The 18557-nt window shown below is 33.9% G+C and overlaps 1 protein-coding gene across 15 annotated transcripts in view; it reads left to right on the forward strand.

Moving 5' to 3' along the window:
- Window positions 1–18557, forward strand: part of CNTN6 (contactin 6) — a 527574-nt gene that overhangs the window by 485335 nt on the left and 23682 nt on the right. For all 15 annotated transcript variants that reach the window (XM_078350141.1, XM_078350142.1, XM_078350148.1 and 12 more), the window contains 4 exons: window positions 15960–16135; window positions 16494–16611; window positions 17240–17398; window positions 17562–17711. In XM_078350141.1, coding sequence (XP_078206267.1) covers window positions 15960–16135; window positions 16494–16611; window positions 17240–17398; window positions 17562–17711 — 603 coding nt within the window. The remainder of the gene's footprint in view (window positions 1–15959; window positions 16136–16493; window positions 16612–17239; window positions 17399–17561; window positions 17712–18557) is intronic.

Here is an 18557-nt window from a genome sequence, read left to right on the forward strand (position 1 = left end):
TATACTGGTCAGATGAAAAATTTTCCTGTTCCAATATTGAAAGTGATGCTGAGTGAATTACTGAAGCTTGAATACTATAATCTCTTCAAGTAAAAATGTAAAAACAAGCACGAAACATGCATCAGTTTAAGCAAGCCCAATAAGATCAATGTTATCTTGGTCTTCATGACAATTTAGTTCATAGTCTTTTTAAAATGTAGAACATGTCACTCAGATTAAATTACCATATCAATTATACAGCTGTTTTTTTCTTAATGTATACTTTACAAAACATAATGTGAAGGGTAGATATTAATACATTATAGGTTTTACCACCGTTTTTCAAGATACTTTTACTGCATAGTTTAAGCCTACTGTTGGTCATGTTTCATTTTATTTAGTTTTGATAAAAATAGGGAATGTATATCTACGGTTTTATGTCAATTGAAGGAGACCAGACACAGAAGAGTACAGACCACTTTGATAAAGTGGTGAATGCACAGCCTCTGAATTTACATTAACCTGCCTTTACTAACATGGATGTTGATGAGTTTGTTTTTATTGTTATTCATGTTGTATTTATTATTATTATTAATCATTACTATGTGTTAAATACATGCCCTGTCCCAGGCACCATGATAGGTTATTTGTGTATATCATCTCATTTAACTTTCAGAACAATGCTTTGAAGCAGTTATTATCATCTCCATTTTATACAAGGGAGACTGAGGAATAGGTTGCTAAAACCACTTGCCCGAGGTCCATGTAAGTGGCAGAACTTTCGCTTTTCTTCTTTTCCATCTTTCAACAAATGTATGTATTAAAAAACACATGAGACAATTTTACATGACATTGTTCCAAGTCCAGCAGGAATAAAAATATAGTAACATGCAGATATTATTACTTTCTCCTAAATACCTCAGCCTTCATTCGAGTGCAATATTTGTATGTACATTTACAATTTATTATATGTAAATTACATATAAATGTACATTTATGTAAAATTTACATATAAAATACAGGAAATTTACATGTATATTTGCTAAATTTTGAAAATGGCATTTGGAACCCACAATGCACAGGATATAGAATATTATTACGACCCTCCATCTAGAACTTCTTTTTATGTTACTTAATCCTTATTCCTACCACCCTCCTAGAAGCAGCTACTATAATAATTTTCTCACCATAGATTTCATACAAATGCTGTCTTACAGTGTGCATTCTTTTGTGTTTGGCCTCATTCATGCAGCATAAACCACTAGCTATCCACCTCCTATTTTTATTAAGATTAAAAAAAAAAGACACTTTAACCAATACATTTATTCTGCAGGTAGCCATACACACACACACACACACACACACACACACACACACACACACATATATATATATATATATATATATATATCTTAAACTAGCCTTTTTTATCTTCAGTTTCCCACCCAAACCTGCAAACACTTATAGTCACTTGGATCTTGAGTTTTTAGTCAGGAATTGGAAATTTAATAAATTTACCTTGACCCTTTTCTGACTCTAAAAGGAGCAATTAGGCTATTCTGCTTCTTAGGCATTCCATCTCTAAATTGGCTCAGTGGTCCCATATGCTCTAGGGCCATTTTTTTTTTTTTTTTTTTTTTTTTTTTTAGGAATAAAGTGTGTCATTAAGGTAGAAAAGACTCCCCCAGAAGCAAGCTATATTTTCAGTCTCTGGATCCTGAATACTCAAGCAAATAGTTACCAAATGCCTTCAAGTCCAAAAGAGGAATGGGGTTGAAGGGTGTGAAGAAGGGGGAAAAAAATCACATGAATCAAACTTAGCCTTATCCTCCTTCTCTGGCTTTTACTTTTTCATTTTGACTCCCCTCATACCAACATGAAACGTTCAGAAGAAAATATCCTTTGTTTTAGGTTCTATTGCCAGGTAAAATAAAATTTTCTAACTTCATCTTCTGCAAAACTACAGGCTGGGTGTGGTGGCTCATGCCTGTAATCCCAGCACTTTGTAAGGCTGAGGTGGGAGGATTGCTTGAGATCAGTAATTTGAGACCATGGCAAAGCCTTATCGCTACTAAAAATAATAATAATAATAATAATCAGTGTTATTTTGGTCATGACAATTTAGTTCATAGTCTTTTTCAAATGTAGCATGTCACTCAGATTAAATTATCACATAAATTATACAGCTGGTTTTTTCTTAATGTATATTTTATAAAACAAAATGTGAAGGACAGATATTAATACATCATAGGCTTTGGTGGCACATGCCTATGGTCCCGGCTACTTCGGAAGCTGAGATGAAAGGATCACTTGAGCTCAGAAATTCTAGGTTGTAGTGAGCTATGATCAGGCCACTGCATTCCAGCCTGGGCAACACAGCAGAATCCTGTCTCAAAAAAAAACCCAAAAAACAAAAATCTACAGAAGTTTTCTATTGTATAATTCACTACAGCCTAGTGTAAAGTTACTATTGAAAAATAGTCTGAATGGACACTATTTATAAGAAATATAGGCCGGGCGCGGTGGCTCAAGCCTGTAATCCCAGCACTTTGGGAGGCCGAGGCGGGTGGATCACGAGGTCAAGAGATCGAGACCATCCTGGTCAACATGGTGAAACCCCGTCTCTACTAAAAATACAAAAAATTAGCTGGGCATGGTGGTGCATGCCTGTAGTCCCAGCTACTCAGGAGGCTGAGGCAGGAGAATTGCCTGAACCCAGGGGGCGGAGGTTGCGGTGAGCCGAGATCGCGCCATTGCACTCCCGCCTGGGTAACAAGAGCAAAACTCCATCTCAAAAAATATATATATAAATATGGTGGCATGAATATTCGTCACTGCCTATTAAGTACTAACAGTTTTGAAACAGTAGTTGTCATATCTGATTTATTAAGCAGAATCTACAGTGTATATGATCTTTTTAAATAAATGTCAGGCCCTGCTTTGTTTTTTAATATAAAAGATCTGTGTTTACATTTTACATTATTATTTGCTGGGAAAATAGGGTAACCTTGCATCATACTTAGACTTGTTTTCTCAATTAGACATCTCAAATTTTAGACAATGCTTTCTCTAGACTGGTTGTTTGTTTGTTTCTTTTACTCCGGGGTTCTCAATAGTCTTTTAATACTTATTTCAAATCATTTAAATATGGAAGTAGTAGATAAATGGGTAATGGTACCTGAAAGGAAAGTGGAATATATGGACCATGATTACTTTATGCATTGAAATTTAATTTTACTCTGCTGTGGTGAAATATGGTAAGTGCTGCAAGTAGATTTTAATCTGTAGATACACATGTGTGAGCAGATAATCATGCACTTGTCTAAGGGGATATAAAACATTTTAGACTTACGGATTGTATATACAAAGAGGAAAAGTATATTAAATCAAGACTAAAAACTCTTTTATTTCTGGCCTGCTAGACGTGGAGAAATAAAGACCCCATCACACCGATTTCCTTGTTTGTTTGCCTGCTTTTCTCTGTCCAAGGTTTATTTCAGAGTATTAGCTTTGATTTCCTGTGTTTGCTTTCCCTCCTTTTGTCTGTTTGCTTAGTTTTCTATGGACTTGACAATAATTCATTTCCAAAGCTGTCTCAATTGTCTCCCTTCAATATCAGCCTGCCCTGTGTGTTGAAGCTCCGTTGCCTAAACTCCATGCCTTTCTTTTTCTTAACATACTCCCCAATTTTGGTAGATTAAATCTTCCAGTGGATATTTGAGAAAGAATCCAAGAGAAATACAATTTTTTTTGAAATCTTTCATGTTTGAAAATGTCTTTATTCTATGTTTACTTTTTATTATTGGTTTAGTTTGAAATAGAATTCTATCTTGGAAATCATTGTTTTTCAGAAATTTTGAGCTGTTACTCTGTTCTGAAAGATGAAACCTTTTGGATTTCTTATCTGTTGTTTGTGACATCTTTTTCCTCTTGTTCTCTAGAATTCTGTATTCTCCAGTCTTTGACAATTTTAAGATAATGTGTCATGTTTTAAAGCTGTTGTCAACTATTATACTGGGCATTAGGCAGGCTTTGTCACCTTAGAAACTCATACTTCTTGTTCCTAAAATATCTTCCTGAATAATTTAATATTTTATTCTGGCCGGGTGCCATGGCTCACACCTGTAATCCCAGCACTGTGGGAGGCCGAAGTGGGTGGATCACGAGGTCAAGAAATCGAGACCATCCTGGCCAACATGGTGAAACCCTGCCTCTACTAAAAATACAACAATTAGGTGGGCGTGGTGGCACACAACTGTAGTCCCAGCTACTCAGGAGGCTGAGGCAGGAGAATTGCTTGAACCGGGAGGTGGAGGTTGCTGTGAGCCAAGACTGCACTCGTGCATGGTGAAGGAGCGAGACTCTGTCTCAATTAAAAAAAAAATTATATATATATTCCACTCCTTTTCCTAAAAGCCCTATTACTTAAATGCTATATTTTCTAAACTGGTAGTCTAGTTTAAAGCTTTGTTCATTTATATATATATATGTATACACATACATGTATATTCCATATAGATTCTATATATTTGATACACATGTATATATACATGTATTTTTTTTCTTCTTTCTTTTTCTCCTAGTCTTCATTTTATAGCTGTACCTACCCTTGGGATCTCACCCAGTTTTATGTTTTTAAATACCATCTATAAGGTAATTCCCAAACTCAAATCATGTTAATTCTAGCTGGAATATGTCCTCCTTAATCCCCAAATCCAACAGCCGATTTTATCATCTTCACTTACAAATTTACTGTATCCTAACGTTGAACTCCTGATTCTTACTCTCCAAACTTGTTTCTGCTGTATTCTTTCTCCACTATACTAATGACAGTCTACACAGACAGTTGTTTAGACCAAATCTTTGAGATTTTTTTAGTTCTTTTCTTTCATTCAAACCTCATATTCAATTGCCGCAAAATAGTGTCAGCTTCAAGGTACATACAGAATCTAACCACTTCTCACCACTTCAATTAGCAAACTTTAAGCCATGCCATCTCTTTCCCAGAGTATTGCTCTAGCACAGAATTGCTCAACCAGGATGATTTTGTCTCCCAGGGGTATTAGCAAAATATGCAAATATTTTCGGTTTTCACAACTGCAGTGTCTACTCACATCTATCCTAGATAGAGGCCAGGAACACTGCTAAGAATCCTACAAGTCAAAGAGCACCCACCCGATCCCACCCGTAGCCCTGCACCACACACATGCTAAACTCACCCTGATACACACAACAAAGAATTATTTGGACAAAGTGTTCATAAATATTAAGCTTGGAAACCCAGTATTCGCTTCAAAAGTATTTGTCCTAATTATTTGTTTTCCTTCTAGAAGCTACAATGTTCCTAACAAAATGTAGGCAAGATTCTGTCACTCTTAGGATTGAAATCTTCTAATGGTTCTTCAGTTCAGTTTTGTTCCTTTTGTTCAGCATTTGTACTGATGTATAACTTGAAGAAAGATAAGGGTGCAATACCAATTAAATGGTTTTTAAAATAGATGACTGAATAAACAATTAGTTTATTTCTTTGTTAAGAATCTCTACTCAAAATTATACTTATTTTTTTCTCTAACTGACATCAATTACCAAATTTTAAGCTATTATCTAAAAACCTATTGACAAATGGCCTAAATATTTTTACCAACACACTTAATCTATTATGAAACATTAGTAGTAATGAAGAATAATCTATCATAACTAGTTGAAGTAAGCTTAACACGACAACCTCTCACTGATGTTCACCACAAATATTCTCAAAGAATATTGTAAAAATAAGCAAAAGTAGTTATTTTGAGGAATTGTGACAATAGCCAAGATATTTGCAACATGAGGTGCAGTGACCTAGAGTAAACAAAAGAACAGATAGGTGAGCTCACATTCCCTGCTGTTGAATTTCTTCTTAGAAATTTACCATTTCTAAGCAGTATAAATCAGGAATGAAGAAACCAAACAGAAAGTAGAAAACATCTAAGCAGAAATTTTGGTAATTTCACAGTGAACAGAAAAACAAATAGAGGTTCAGAATAAAACAAATAGAATGAGATTTGCTAAGCAACTCAACCTTGAGTCAGGACATCCAAAAAACTGTGTCCTAGTAAGAAAACAAAATATAATTGACCAGACTTAAAATGACTAAGATCCAGACTCAGTTCATATCAGTTTTGGGCCAGCTTCTGGCTATTTTCCTAATTGCATGCTTAAAAAAGTAAATCTTCTTGGCAAAAATATAACATTATAAAACCATTAAGTTTTTGATCCACAATATATAGCATTCAATAAAATGTTGCTAGGAATAACAGGAGCTAAGACCAATGACCAAAAGCTAGACGAAAAAAAAAAATAGACAATAGTAACAGGTCTCAGTGATAGAAATATTGAAGTTTTCAGAAAGAGCTTTAAAATCATCTCAATGAATGTATTTTTAAAAATAGATGACAAGATGGAGAATTTCAGAAAGGAAATGGCATGTGTTAAAACCCCAATGGAAAGTGTAGAACTGACAATTGCAAGAGCTGATATTAAGAACAATACATTGATTTAACACCAGAATAGATATAGCAGAAAGAGAATTAATAAAGGAGAGGATGTGTGAATAGAAAATGTCTAGACTGCAACATGGAGAGATAATACAATGATAAAGACAGTAAGTATCATAAGGAAAATCTGGAATATGGTGAGTAACTTTTAACATACATAAAATCACTGTTCCAAAAGGAGCAGAGAAGAGTGAAAGAAAGTCAGGCATGAGAAACATTGGAAGCAATATTTGCCAGATATTAAAAAAAACCTGAAAATAGTAATAAGCATTCAATTCAAGAAACTGTGCGAGCCCCAATTCAGACAAATATAAGGAAAGCTTAGCTAAGCACACATGCAAAACTAAAGGGAAAAAATCAGATAAAAAGATGCATTATGTCAAAAAACAAAGACTGGCAGTTGATATAACAAGGGAAAAAAGAACCCACAAGAAAATGAAATGACTAAAAATATCCAATAAAAATGTGGGCTAAAGACAATACCAATAAGAATTCTATTTCCATTTAAAAATTCCCTCCAAATAAAGACAAAATAAAGTTGCTTTCGAATGAAGAAAACCTGAGAGAATCCCCATCACTTAAAAAAATAAAAATTGCTTGTGTTTAAGGTATACAACACCTTAAATGTTTTGATATACATGTGCTTAATAAAATGGTTACTACAGTCAAGCAAGTTAACCAATTATCTCATACATCTCTCTTTTGTGTGATGAGAAACCCTGAAGTCTGCTTTCTTGAAAATTCTCAGTATACAATACAGTATTTATGATACAGTATTATTAACTGTATCATCGTGCTGTGCATTCTATCTCTAGACTTATTTATTCTACATAATAGTAACTTTGTACCTTTTGACCAACATCTTCCTATTTCTCTCACTTTTCTGCTGAGTGACAAACAGTCTACTGTCTGTTTATATGTATTTGACATTTTTTTGATGCCATCTACAAGTTAGATCCCATAGGAATTTTCTTTCTGTGTCTGGCTTACTTTACCTAGCATAGTTCCTCCAGATTCATCTATGTTGCTGCAAATGGTAGTATCTCCTTTTATAGAGCTAATATTTTCTTGTGTATACATATCAAAACTTTATCCATCATCCATTGATGGACCCTAGGTGATCTTCATATCTTAACTATCATGAATAATGCTGCACATGTGGGTGCAGATATAGTTTTGACTGTTCATTTTATTTCCTTTGGCTATTTATCCACAAGAGGGATTGCTGGGTTGTACGGTATCTCTGTTTTTAACTTTAAGGAAACTTCCATACTGTTTTCCATAATAGATGTGCCAATTAATATTATATAAGTGTTCCCTTTCTCTCAACCTTAGATAACAGTTACCTCTTGTCTTTTGGATAATAGCCATCCTAACAGGTGTGATGTGACATCTCATTGTGGTTTAGATTTGCATTTCTCTGATGATTAATGATGTTGAGCACCTTTTCACATACCTGTTTGCCATTTGTATGTCTTTGGAAAAATGTCTATTCAATTTCAGAGCAGTACTAACAGAAACGCTAATGAAGTTTCTACAGTTAGAAGGAAAACCATGTATATAGAAGAAGAAATACAGAGCAATGGAAAGGGTTAATATCTTAATATATAGCATAATTTGACCATTCTGAGGAATTCATTAGAAAAAAGACCAACATTTTCTTTGTCTTCTCTTTTCTTTTTCTTTCTTTTTTTTTTTTTTTTTTCTTGAGACAGAATCTCACTCTCTTGCCCAGGCTGGAGGGGAGTGGCACAATCTCAGCTTACTGCAACCTCCGCCTCCTGGTTCAAGCAATTCTCCTACCTCAGCCTCCCAAGTAGCTGGGACTAAAGGCTCACACCACCATGCCTGGCTAATTTTTTGTATTTTTAGTGAAGATGGGGTTTCTGCATGCTGACTGAGCTGGTCTTGTGATCCACCCACTTTGGCTTCCCAAATTGCTGGTATTACAGGCATGAGCCACTGCACCCAACCCCAATACCAATTTTTTAAAGTATTTATTTCTAGTCCTCACAAATTAACTAGTGAGAGAAAATATCAGAGAGTTTTGTTACCTGTTTGAAGTGCTATTTATACACTAGTTTATTTTATACTGGTTTCTTAGCAACATTTTCTATAATGTCAAGGAAGAGATGCATGTTTGTATAGAAGGAAGAGTTTGATGATTTTTCTTATATACTTGTTCATCCTTTGAGAGGATTTTAAAACTTCAGAAATACCTTAGCAGTTACTATCCAGAAAAGTGACATTGATAAAGATTTCAACTGAGTTGAAGGAACAAAAAAAAAAAAACAAACAAAATAATATTTTCTGTATGGTTAGGCAAGACCAATACATTTTATTGCCATCCCCTTGCTTCTAAACATGTATTTAGAGATCATGAAATGTACGAGTGTATTTGGCCATTGATATAGAGAACTAGTCCCGTTTTTAAGCGTTTAAAGAAATCACACTAATTGATCCTAACATAAGTTTTGATGTAATTAGTCTTCATGTCTGCTGGGGTCCTTGTAACTAAAATGCATTCTGGAAATATCATTGGCTATTATGAAATGTGAATTCGAGTAAGGCTATTCATCAAAAGTGTCACATCATATTATTCTTTGTAAGAATAGGGCTGCTAGATGAAGTTGTTTTTATATAATAACTTTTATCTCACTGACATCTTGAAAATGGTAGATATTCTGTGATTTTACAAACTCTTCATGAATGATTGTCATTTATATTTAGGACAGTCTTCAAAAAGTGGCCCATTCTTATGACTTTAGAAAGTGAATAAGAAAGTTCTTCCCTATTCTGCATGTAAATATTCACTCCCCCCCAACATGTTCTTCCTGTCTTTTATTATTGAAAATTACAAGCACACACAGAAGTAGAGGAAATAGTAAAAGAAACTCTTGTGTATACATCACTCAGAGTCAGTTGAAGACAGCTCATATCCAACCTTGTTTAATCTATACACTAACCTACTTCCACATCTCCAATTATCTGGAGACAAATCTCAAACCTCAATAATGTCATCCACAAATATATCAGAATGTACCTTTAAAAGATGAGGGAATCTTCTTTTTAATATAACAAAACTAGTTTTCTTATCTTAACTAATTATTATTTCTAAATTATTCAGAATTTAAATTTCCATGATAGTATCATAAATATGTAAGCATATATGTGTATGCATGTTAAATAGAAACATATATTTTATAAGAGTATGTATACATATGGATATATTGTGTGTAATCCTCTTCAATCATGAAAGCAACATTTCCAGACACCGTTCCTCAGAAGGCCTTATATCCCAAGATGTACTTCCATTGCTATGTAGAACACTGTATGTATTGAGAAATGTTACATGGATTAAAAATATTTTATACTCTACCAAATGCAGGAAACCTTGAATTAGATAAAATTAAAAAAATAAAAACCTTACTTTTAATGACAAAAAATGCAATTACTTTTGCACCAACCCAATAAGAGTTCCGTTCACCTAAGAATTCTCAGAGTTTTTAATATGTTAAAATGCTTAAGAAATGATAAAAGTGGATATAATATATAGAATTAATTACAGGTAACCTTGGGACTCCATCTTTATTTCTCTCTTGAAATATTACTAACGAGTAACATTTACTGGATATAATTTTTCCTAAATCTGCCGTATTAGAGAATTTCTGACAATATATTTTATATTTCAATGTTTCTTAAATAGAAAATTCAGGTTCAAGTTTTAAAAACTAAGGCAACATTTCTCAAAGCATGGTTTCTGGACTACTTCAAAATCAACCAGAGAAGCCTGATAAAAGTGCATATTCAAGGTCTAGACATACTGAATCAGTATTTCTGGTGCAAGCTGAGGAATTCACATTTTGACAAATGCTCAAGAAATCCTTATACATGCTAAAATTTTAAAACCATTGGATTAGGCTTCCTACAGATGGTTAAGGTATATGCAAGAAGAACAAAATGATATTAAATGATTGTGAATAAATAACGCTTTTTTTTGTTTGAAAAGACTTAGTCTCAAATTTTTCGAAACGGTAGAGTCCAGCATAGTCAACATTTCTTTTAATTTAATTTGTTTTAATTTAATTTAATTTAATTTGTTACAGTTCAGGCCCTAAATATCTCACTGATCCATAAATACCAAGAAGTATTTCAGTGTCAATGAGCCTCAAGTTACTGCAGCTACTCTACTGGTATACATACACTCTTAGGAGTAGAATATAGGCTCTGAGTGGTTTGAAGAAATCTCTCAGATGCTTGAGTTTCTTAAGAATTTAAGGTGTATTTGATGAAGGAATTAATGGGCTAAAGCCCCTGTTCTTTCCACAGAGTAGCATTAGCAATTTTGTATCTTTTGGCTGCCCAAGCACTACTCTCCCAGTCCCTGCAAGTGTGATTTTTGTCTCTGTGGGGTATTCGTGTTGGTGCTGGGACTGAGGCTGCACATGGTTGCAGAATGAACTCTTCTGGAGAGCAATCAGTGGAGTGATGGCTATTAGACAGCCACCTGCACAGGATGAGACAGGTCTGCCTGTGGTGTGCAGAGAGGGTACATCTGCTAAAAATGTTTTTGTCCAAGCACCTCTTCACCCACACAGGAGGCTACTTTTGGGAGGAACTATGCATCCCCTTTTTCTGGATAATAAGCCTGCTTAGGTAAAGCTACTTCTTTTTAAATACAGTTCATTTTTCACACTGCAGATAATGGCATGTCATCATATCATTCCTTTGCTTTGTATTTTCAATGTTTCCAATTTTTTGGCAAGAAATGCATTTCTAAAGTGTTTTACTAATGATAATAATTATATGTATTTGTGGGATACAATGTGATATTTTGATATATGTATACATTGTGTAATGATTAGATCAAGCTAGTCAACACAACCATCACTTCACATCCTATCATATTTTTGTGATGAGAACAATTAAAATCCTCATTGAGAAATTATCAAATATGTCATAAGTCTCTAAAACTTATTCCTCCTGTCTAACTGAAACTTTGTACCCTGTGAACAACGTCTTCCCATTCCACATCCCTCCCTCTCACCAGCCTATAATAACCACCAGGCTACTCTCTACTTCTATGCAAGAATGCATTTCTTAGCATGACATCCAGAGCTGGTTTCATGGACATACAATCCAGTCACACAGAGCCCGGTGCTGAGGGAGGCCCCAGGTTTGGGTTAATGTTCTGCTGTGACTGTCTTGAAATTCTTAATTATTTTATGTGTCAACTTGTGTTTTGTAAGTATATAAGTATGTACAGAATACAAATTGAGAGATAAAATGATTGAGAATGTATTTATAACCTGTGTGTGCATGAGCTGCTGCTGCTGCTGCTGCTGCTTCACCTTAACCACATGCATGTGCAGTAGCATATGTAGCAGCAGCAGCTCATGTACAGACGAGTTCAGGCCTGAGGGCGCAGCAGTCAGCATGTATGCATAGTAGTTGGTGTGATGTGCAGTGTGCAGGTGTGCACATGCATGCCTGTGTAGTCATAGTCCTGCAGTTCTGAGGGAGTGGGCACATCAGAACCTGGGCCTCTTAGATGGATGCAGAGAATGGTGGTAGCAGCCATAGAAACAGCAGTGGGTGGAAGCAAAGGCTGCAGGAGGAGACTTTAAAAAGGGTCAATGAGAGGATCCAAGGTGGGAGGCCAGCTTGCCCGTACATCCCTGGAAGCTTTCTCGGTGAAATTTCCAGAAATATTAACTTTCCAGCCTGAGCCCCAGAACAGAAAATGTTAGTACTCAGACAATAAACTTTGTCAATAAATTTTTGCAAATTGAAGGCATACACATGGACATTGCATGAAATCCACATGCTTAGAAATAGAAATTAAACATAAAGATTATTCCAGTCAATGATAAGAACATTGTTTTTATATGAAGCTTTGGGGAAACCAATTATTGATGAGTTTTTCTTTGTAATGAAGATACAAAAATGGAATGCAAAAACAGGCATTTTGAATTATATGACAATCATGAAGTCCCTTTCAATTTATTGTACAACCTCCACAAGTTATAGCATATGTCAGAGGAAACATTAAGATTCCATTGCATACATTTATATTTAAAACTAATATCAGGCTCTCACAAAACGGATTTGTATAAAGAGTTAAATTTTTTTAAAAAATTGGTGAAAGGGATCATCAGCTCTAGATGTTCTAAAATTTATATTTCAGTGGAATTCATCAGAAACTTATGAATATTTCTACAGTCTATAAAACAGTCTTAATGGTTTCACAAAAGTTGCCTCAGCAGTAAGATAGTTTGCAAAATAAAAACTTTTCAAAGTATTTGTGATCTTGCATTTGCCAGGAGTGACTGATGTCACTGAACATATATTAATTGAAAATGAAATTGCTAAAAATATAAATTCTGTTGATCTAGTAAATAAGTTACCAGAAAACTAAGTGAGAAAATTATAAAATCTATCAAGCTATAACCTTAATAAAATGTTATTTATCATATCATACAAAATTATGACACCAAAGCCATCTATTTTGTAATTTGTAAGTGTATGTCATGACTCAACTGTGTTACCCTGATTTTATTGTATAAGTAATCAATTATTTTAAAGTAAAAAGTTTTATATTTAGTGCCTTTAGTGACACTTTTTTCTCTTTTTCAAAAAGATACCCCACATTTTTATTTTGCACTGGGACCCACAAATTATGCAGCTGATCTTAATGACATTTGTGACATATGTCTTGATTATGGCTAAGCTTCATCTTCACTGTCACTCCTCTACTATTCTTCATTTAATCCTAGCCTTTTCAGCAACATGGCTGCACTGAATCTGTCAATTACAGTTCTTCTTCATATAGTTTCTCTGTGAATGCACTTGCCTGTATAGGGAATCTAGTTTCCTCTCTTTCCCTGCTACCTTTACATAGCTCACTACTACTTGCCTTTTATTTCTCAGCTAAAACAGTTTTTTCTTAATGAACTGATCCCCTCAGGATCTGCCAAACATTTTGAAAAAGTCACTTCTAGTATATGGTGCTTATCACACATTACTGTATAGTGATTGATATGATTTGATTAATGCTAGCTTCCTTCTGTAGATTTTCATCTCTGTGAAGGAACACTCCTTATCCTTTTTATTTGGTGCAGGGTTTTTTTTCCCCATTTTCTTCACTATTGTGACTTCAGTATTAGCAGAGGATTGGACATAAGTTACGTGCTCAATAAATATTAGTTACAAATGAATTAACTAGTGAAAAATGTAACCATTATAAATGATAACAGAAACATTTCTTATTCATAAAGTTTTAGACATTATTACTGTACTACAATGAGCTACATAAATAGGGAATAATTTGTCTAACTTTGCCATTATGTGGTGTCATAAATGGAAGGACTTGCTGTCATTTTTAATGTTTGAAAATTACTTTAATTGAATGATCTAAAACTAATTCTGGACAGTTTTGCTCTGTCAACACATCCAATTAGCCAACTCATCCTCCTATAAATGTAAATAAGACATTTGTGATTTGTTTTCAGAGCAAATACAAAAGGAAAATATTTCCTCTTGTTCTAAAAAATTTTCTTAGATCCCTGGGTATCATTTACCCTTATTTTGGTTGCAGATCTATGAAGAAGGCTTGGAATTAAGAATGGACATAGTCTGCAAAGACATTCTTCAAATTTCTACTTTCTATTTCTAGAAACAATTAGAATATAAAGTGCATGCATCTGGCCAGGTGCAGTAATTTATACCTGTAATCCTAGCTCTTTGGAGTCCAAGTCAGGTAAATCACTTGATGTCAGGAGTTCGAGACCAGCCTGGCCAACATGATGAAACTCTGTCTCTGCTAAAAATACAAAAATTAGCCTGGCGTGGTGGTGTGTGCCTGTAATCCCAGCTATTCAGGAGGCTGAAGCAGAAGAATCTCTTGAACCTGGGAGGTGAGGGTTGCAATGAGCTGAGATGGCATCACTGCATTCCAGCCTGGGCAACAGAGCAAGACTCCATCTCAAATAATTATAATAATAAAAATCAATAAAAAGTGCATGCATCTAATATAAAAATGGAAAGAGGATTTAAATAATAAAAAAGAAGACCTATCTGATATTGATTAAGAGCTCAATTTTCTCCATTATATCCATATTCAGAAATATAGCGTTTTTTTATTTTTTCATGTCTCTTTTGTCAATATGTACCTTAACATCCCAAATTTTTACTTCCTAGTTTCTACTTTCAAATATTTATGAAAAAAAAATTAAAAATATTTAAATGGTCAAATAATAATTACACATTCTATTGGTAAAATGCAGTCACACATTAATGTGAACATATAAATGCAATCTCAATGTTAGTTTGGTTTCTTGAGCAGGATGAAGAAGCTAGAAGAAAGTGAAGCTTTTGGTCCATTTCTTAGAGGGCTAAACTTTATCTTATAAATAACACATAGAGAAAGAGATGCTCCAGGGTCATTTCACTATTTTTAAATTTCTTCATGTACAATATTTTTTTATAACAACTTTCCTAAAACCTTCATTCCTAAATGTAAATCTTTCAAAAAATTTTATTCTTGGTAAGACGGTACATATCTAAATCCAAACATTTGCCCAGGGCCCCTTCATAGATACTGAGTTTCCATTTTGATCAATTCTCAACACTCTGGATCAGAATTTTATTATAAACAAAGTAGTCAAAAATGATCTACATTGTGAATTCTCCTTTAATCTAAACAAATACAGGACTCTCAAGTACAACTGGCACACCATGGGACTGTCCTTTGAAATTTAGGTCAATGAAATGCTAGATCTTGTAGAACAAAGATTGACATAGAAACCACCTTTTCTAAGGGAAGGTTTTTATGATGGATGCGTAATTCTAACACTGAAAAATCTGAATTATAAAAGGGAAAACTTCCAATTTCCTTTTTATTCATGTTGCATTAACTAAAAACGAAATTTATTGTTACAACTATGTCAAAGATAGAATAAATATGTTGCATTCACCCTCTTAAATATATACATATGACTAAATCTTTATAGAAACAATGGTGGCCATAAACTTAGAAACAGTTTGTCTCATAGTATATGAAGTTAACAGAGAGTATTTAGAGCTGTTACTAGTATGTCAATTATAATGTTATGACTGGAAATTTAGAATAAAATACAACAAACATGGCACAGTGCATTCTATATATAGAATGCCATTTTTTGAAGTCTACAGTTTTCTGTAAACTATTTCCATATAAGGTGTAAATAAAACTCTGTTTTTAATTTTAGTATACATAAACTGTAATGATAATAAATATAGGATATTTAAAAACAGGCAATAGAATATTCATACTGGACATAGTAGAACTCCAGCTTTTGTTTATATCATTTCAAATGATTAAAAAAGGATTCAGAAATATGTATTTTATAGCCGTGGGCTTGCATTTCATAAGCTTTTAAAAAAATTATATTTTTTTCTCAACAGAGAGAACTGTCATTACCGTCCCACCTTCCAAAATGGATGTTACAGTTGGCGAGAGTATAGTGCTACCATGCCAGGTGTCGCATGACCCCTCCATTGAAGTGGTATTTATGTGGTTTTTCAATGGAGACGTCATAGACTTAAAAAAAGGAGTTGCTCATTTTGAAAGGATTGGAGGAGTAAGTTACTGAAATTGTTAAGTGCTTAATAAAATGAATCAAGTGTTTTACATGAATCACCATTTTTCATAATTACTCTCTCCATCTTTATTTGCATGGATAATCACTGTCTGTTTTAGAAGATGTAGTTGTTTTTGTTCCTGTTTGCTTTGTGTCTTTCATAGAAATACTTGTTTTCTAGATGTAATTATAATAAGGAGGATAATAAAAGGGTTTAGATGCAAGAAGTGAAAATGATACTAGTATATCTTTTAATTTCAGAGTTGTTTTATGTTTAAAATTTATCCAGCTGTAAAAATAACATAGGACATGTTATGTGGGCTTACATTTTTATCCTTTTCTCCCTTTCTATCTGCAGGAATCTGTTGGGGATTTGATGATAAGGAATATTCAGTTAAATCATTCAGGAAAATATCTCTGCACAGTAAAAACAACCCTAGAAAGTTTATCTGCAGTAGCGGATATCATTGTTAGAGGTAAGCATAAATTGTGAAAAAATGATCACATAGTTTATTCATAGTCACAATGTTGATACCTAAATTGTAGACCTCTGAGAAAGCACATCATGATATGGAAGTGAGATTAAATTAGATAGATTTTTTTTATTTTCTAAACCTCAAAACTCCAAGGTATGGGTAGTGTGGATATGGACATAGAATTCTTTAGGATTTGTCTATAATGAACAGTCAGGCTTGGCAAGCAGTGTCAGTACTTAAAACTGAGTCATGCCTTCTGTTTATAATAACTAATTCTTGTCAATGCAGAGTCAAATCCACATGCTCCTGTAGTGCTTCCTATTAGTTGCATTTACTTGAGTTAGATTTAAGATGAATTAAAGACAGTGGTTCTCAATTTTTGAGTATAGGTTGCTATGCAATCATCGTATGCTTGACATTTTCAAATCCCCAGAGGAAGCATTACTAAATTAATGTCTCTTACCACATAAATGGAATTAATACAACTTTATTTTTAATAATGTGCTACAAATATATTATGGTCAATATTTTACTTTTTAAGCACAACAGATAAAAATAAACCTTCCTTGTCCCAAATTAATGAGTGTAAGTATCTCCAATGTGGTCATGCTAAAACATGTTTTTCCAGGTCCACCAGGTCCTCCTGAGGACGTGAAAGTGGAAGACATTTCCAGCACTACTTCTCAACTAAGCTGGAGACCAGGCCCAGATAATAACAGTCCCATTCAAATATTTACTATTCAGACTCGGACACCATTTTCTGTGGGTTGGCAGGCTGTTGCTACAGGTGAGTGACAAAAGTGTTTTGGGATGCTTTTAAATGAATAATATTCAGTCCAATAATTTTAACAAATGCAATCATATTTTTAATTAATAATTATACAATTTTGTATAATTATTTGTTTTTGACTAGTGCCAACTTAGATGCCTTAATGTCCCATTCTTTTTAGTTCCAGAAATTCTCAATGGCAAGACATACAATGCAACAGTGGTTGGTTTGAGTCCTTGGGTGGAATATGAATTTCGTGTTGTTGCCGGCAACAGTATTGGGATTGGAGAACCAAGTAAACCATCAGCATTGTTAAGAACTAAAGCATCAGGTAAAGAATCAATGTGTTCTAAAAATGTAGAAGAATTTGTATGATATATTTCGTAAAGAAAACAAGTATTATTATGGTATTTTAATACTTTTGGCTCAAAATTGTTTGGCAGTAAATAAGTGGCTCTATTTCCCATTTTTACGTATACAAGGCAAGGTGTATTTTTCCCAAATAGTGGGTTCAATAAGAGATGATCACCTTTAAGCCAACATGTCAAAATTAAAGTTCTTCATAAACTGTTTGCATCACATCTATTTTCTAGTCAAAATCCAATACAGAATCTGTAGATTTGTATATGCAGATGAGTTACTGCTTGTTTCATTAAAATGTTGTAGCCAAGAATTAATTGAGACTCTGTTGGTGCAGTCAGCCATACATTTCCATCTATTTCAAAACTCTGACCTAGTTGTAGCTTCATTGAGCAATAGTATAAATTCTTCTCCATGCAAATGAGGTAAATCCTAAACTCATTTAACAGGAGCACTAATTGAGCATTAATTGGTTCACTGAACAGCAGAACACAAGAACCTGGCTCAGAAACTATGCCTTCTTAAGCTCTTTTCAATGGATCCTCTTTGTTCTACTCAAACTTTCACATCCGGGGTGACATTTAATCTGCTAGCTGTATGTAGCCCACAAAGTTCACATTCTTATTCAGTCACATAAACAAAGGATCACTTTGCTGTCACCGGCTTAATTTAACAAACACAAATTACTTTATTAAAGTGAGTACAACTCTCAGAAGTCAATAAATCAGTTCATAAACCAAAGATAATATTATATGTTTATCATGGAATTGGGGCTAGAAAAAAGGACATACTTGACAGTGATATCCAATTAAATCAT

This window comes from Callithrix jacchus, chromosome 15 (genome assembly GCF_049354715.1).
Source record: "Callithrix jacchus isolate 240 chromosome 15, calJac240_pri, whole genome shotgun sequence".
NCBI lineage: Eukaryota > Metazoa > Chordata > Mammalia > Primates > Cebidae > Callithrix > Callithrix jacchus.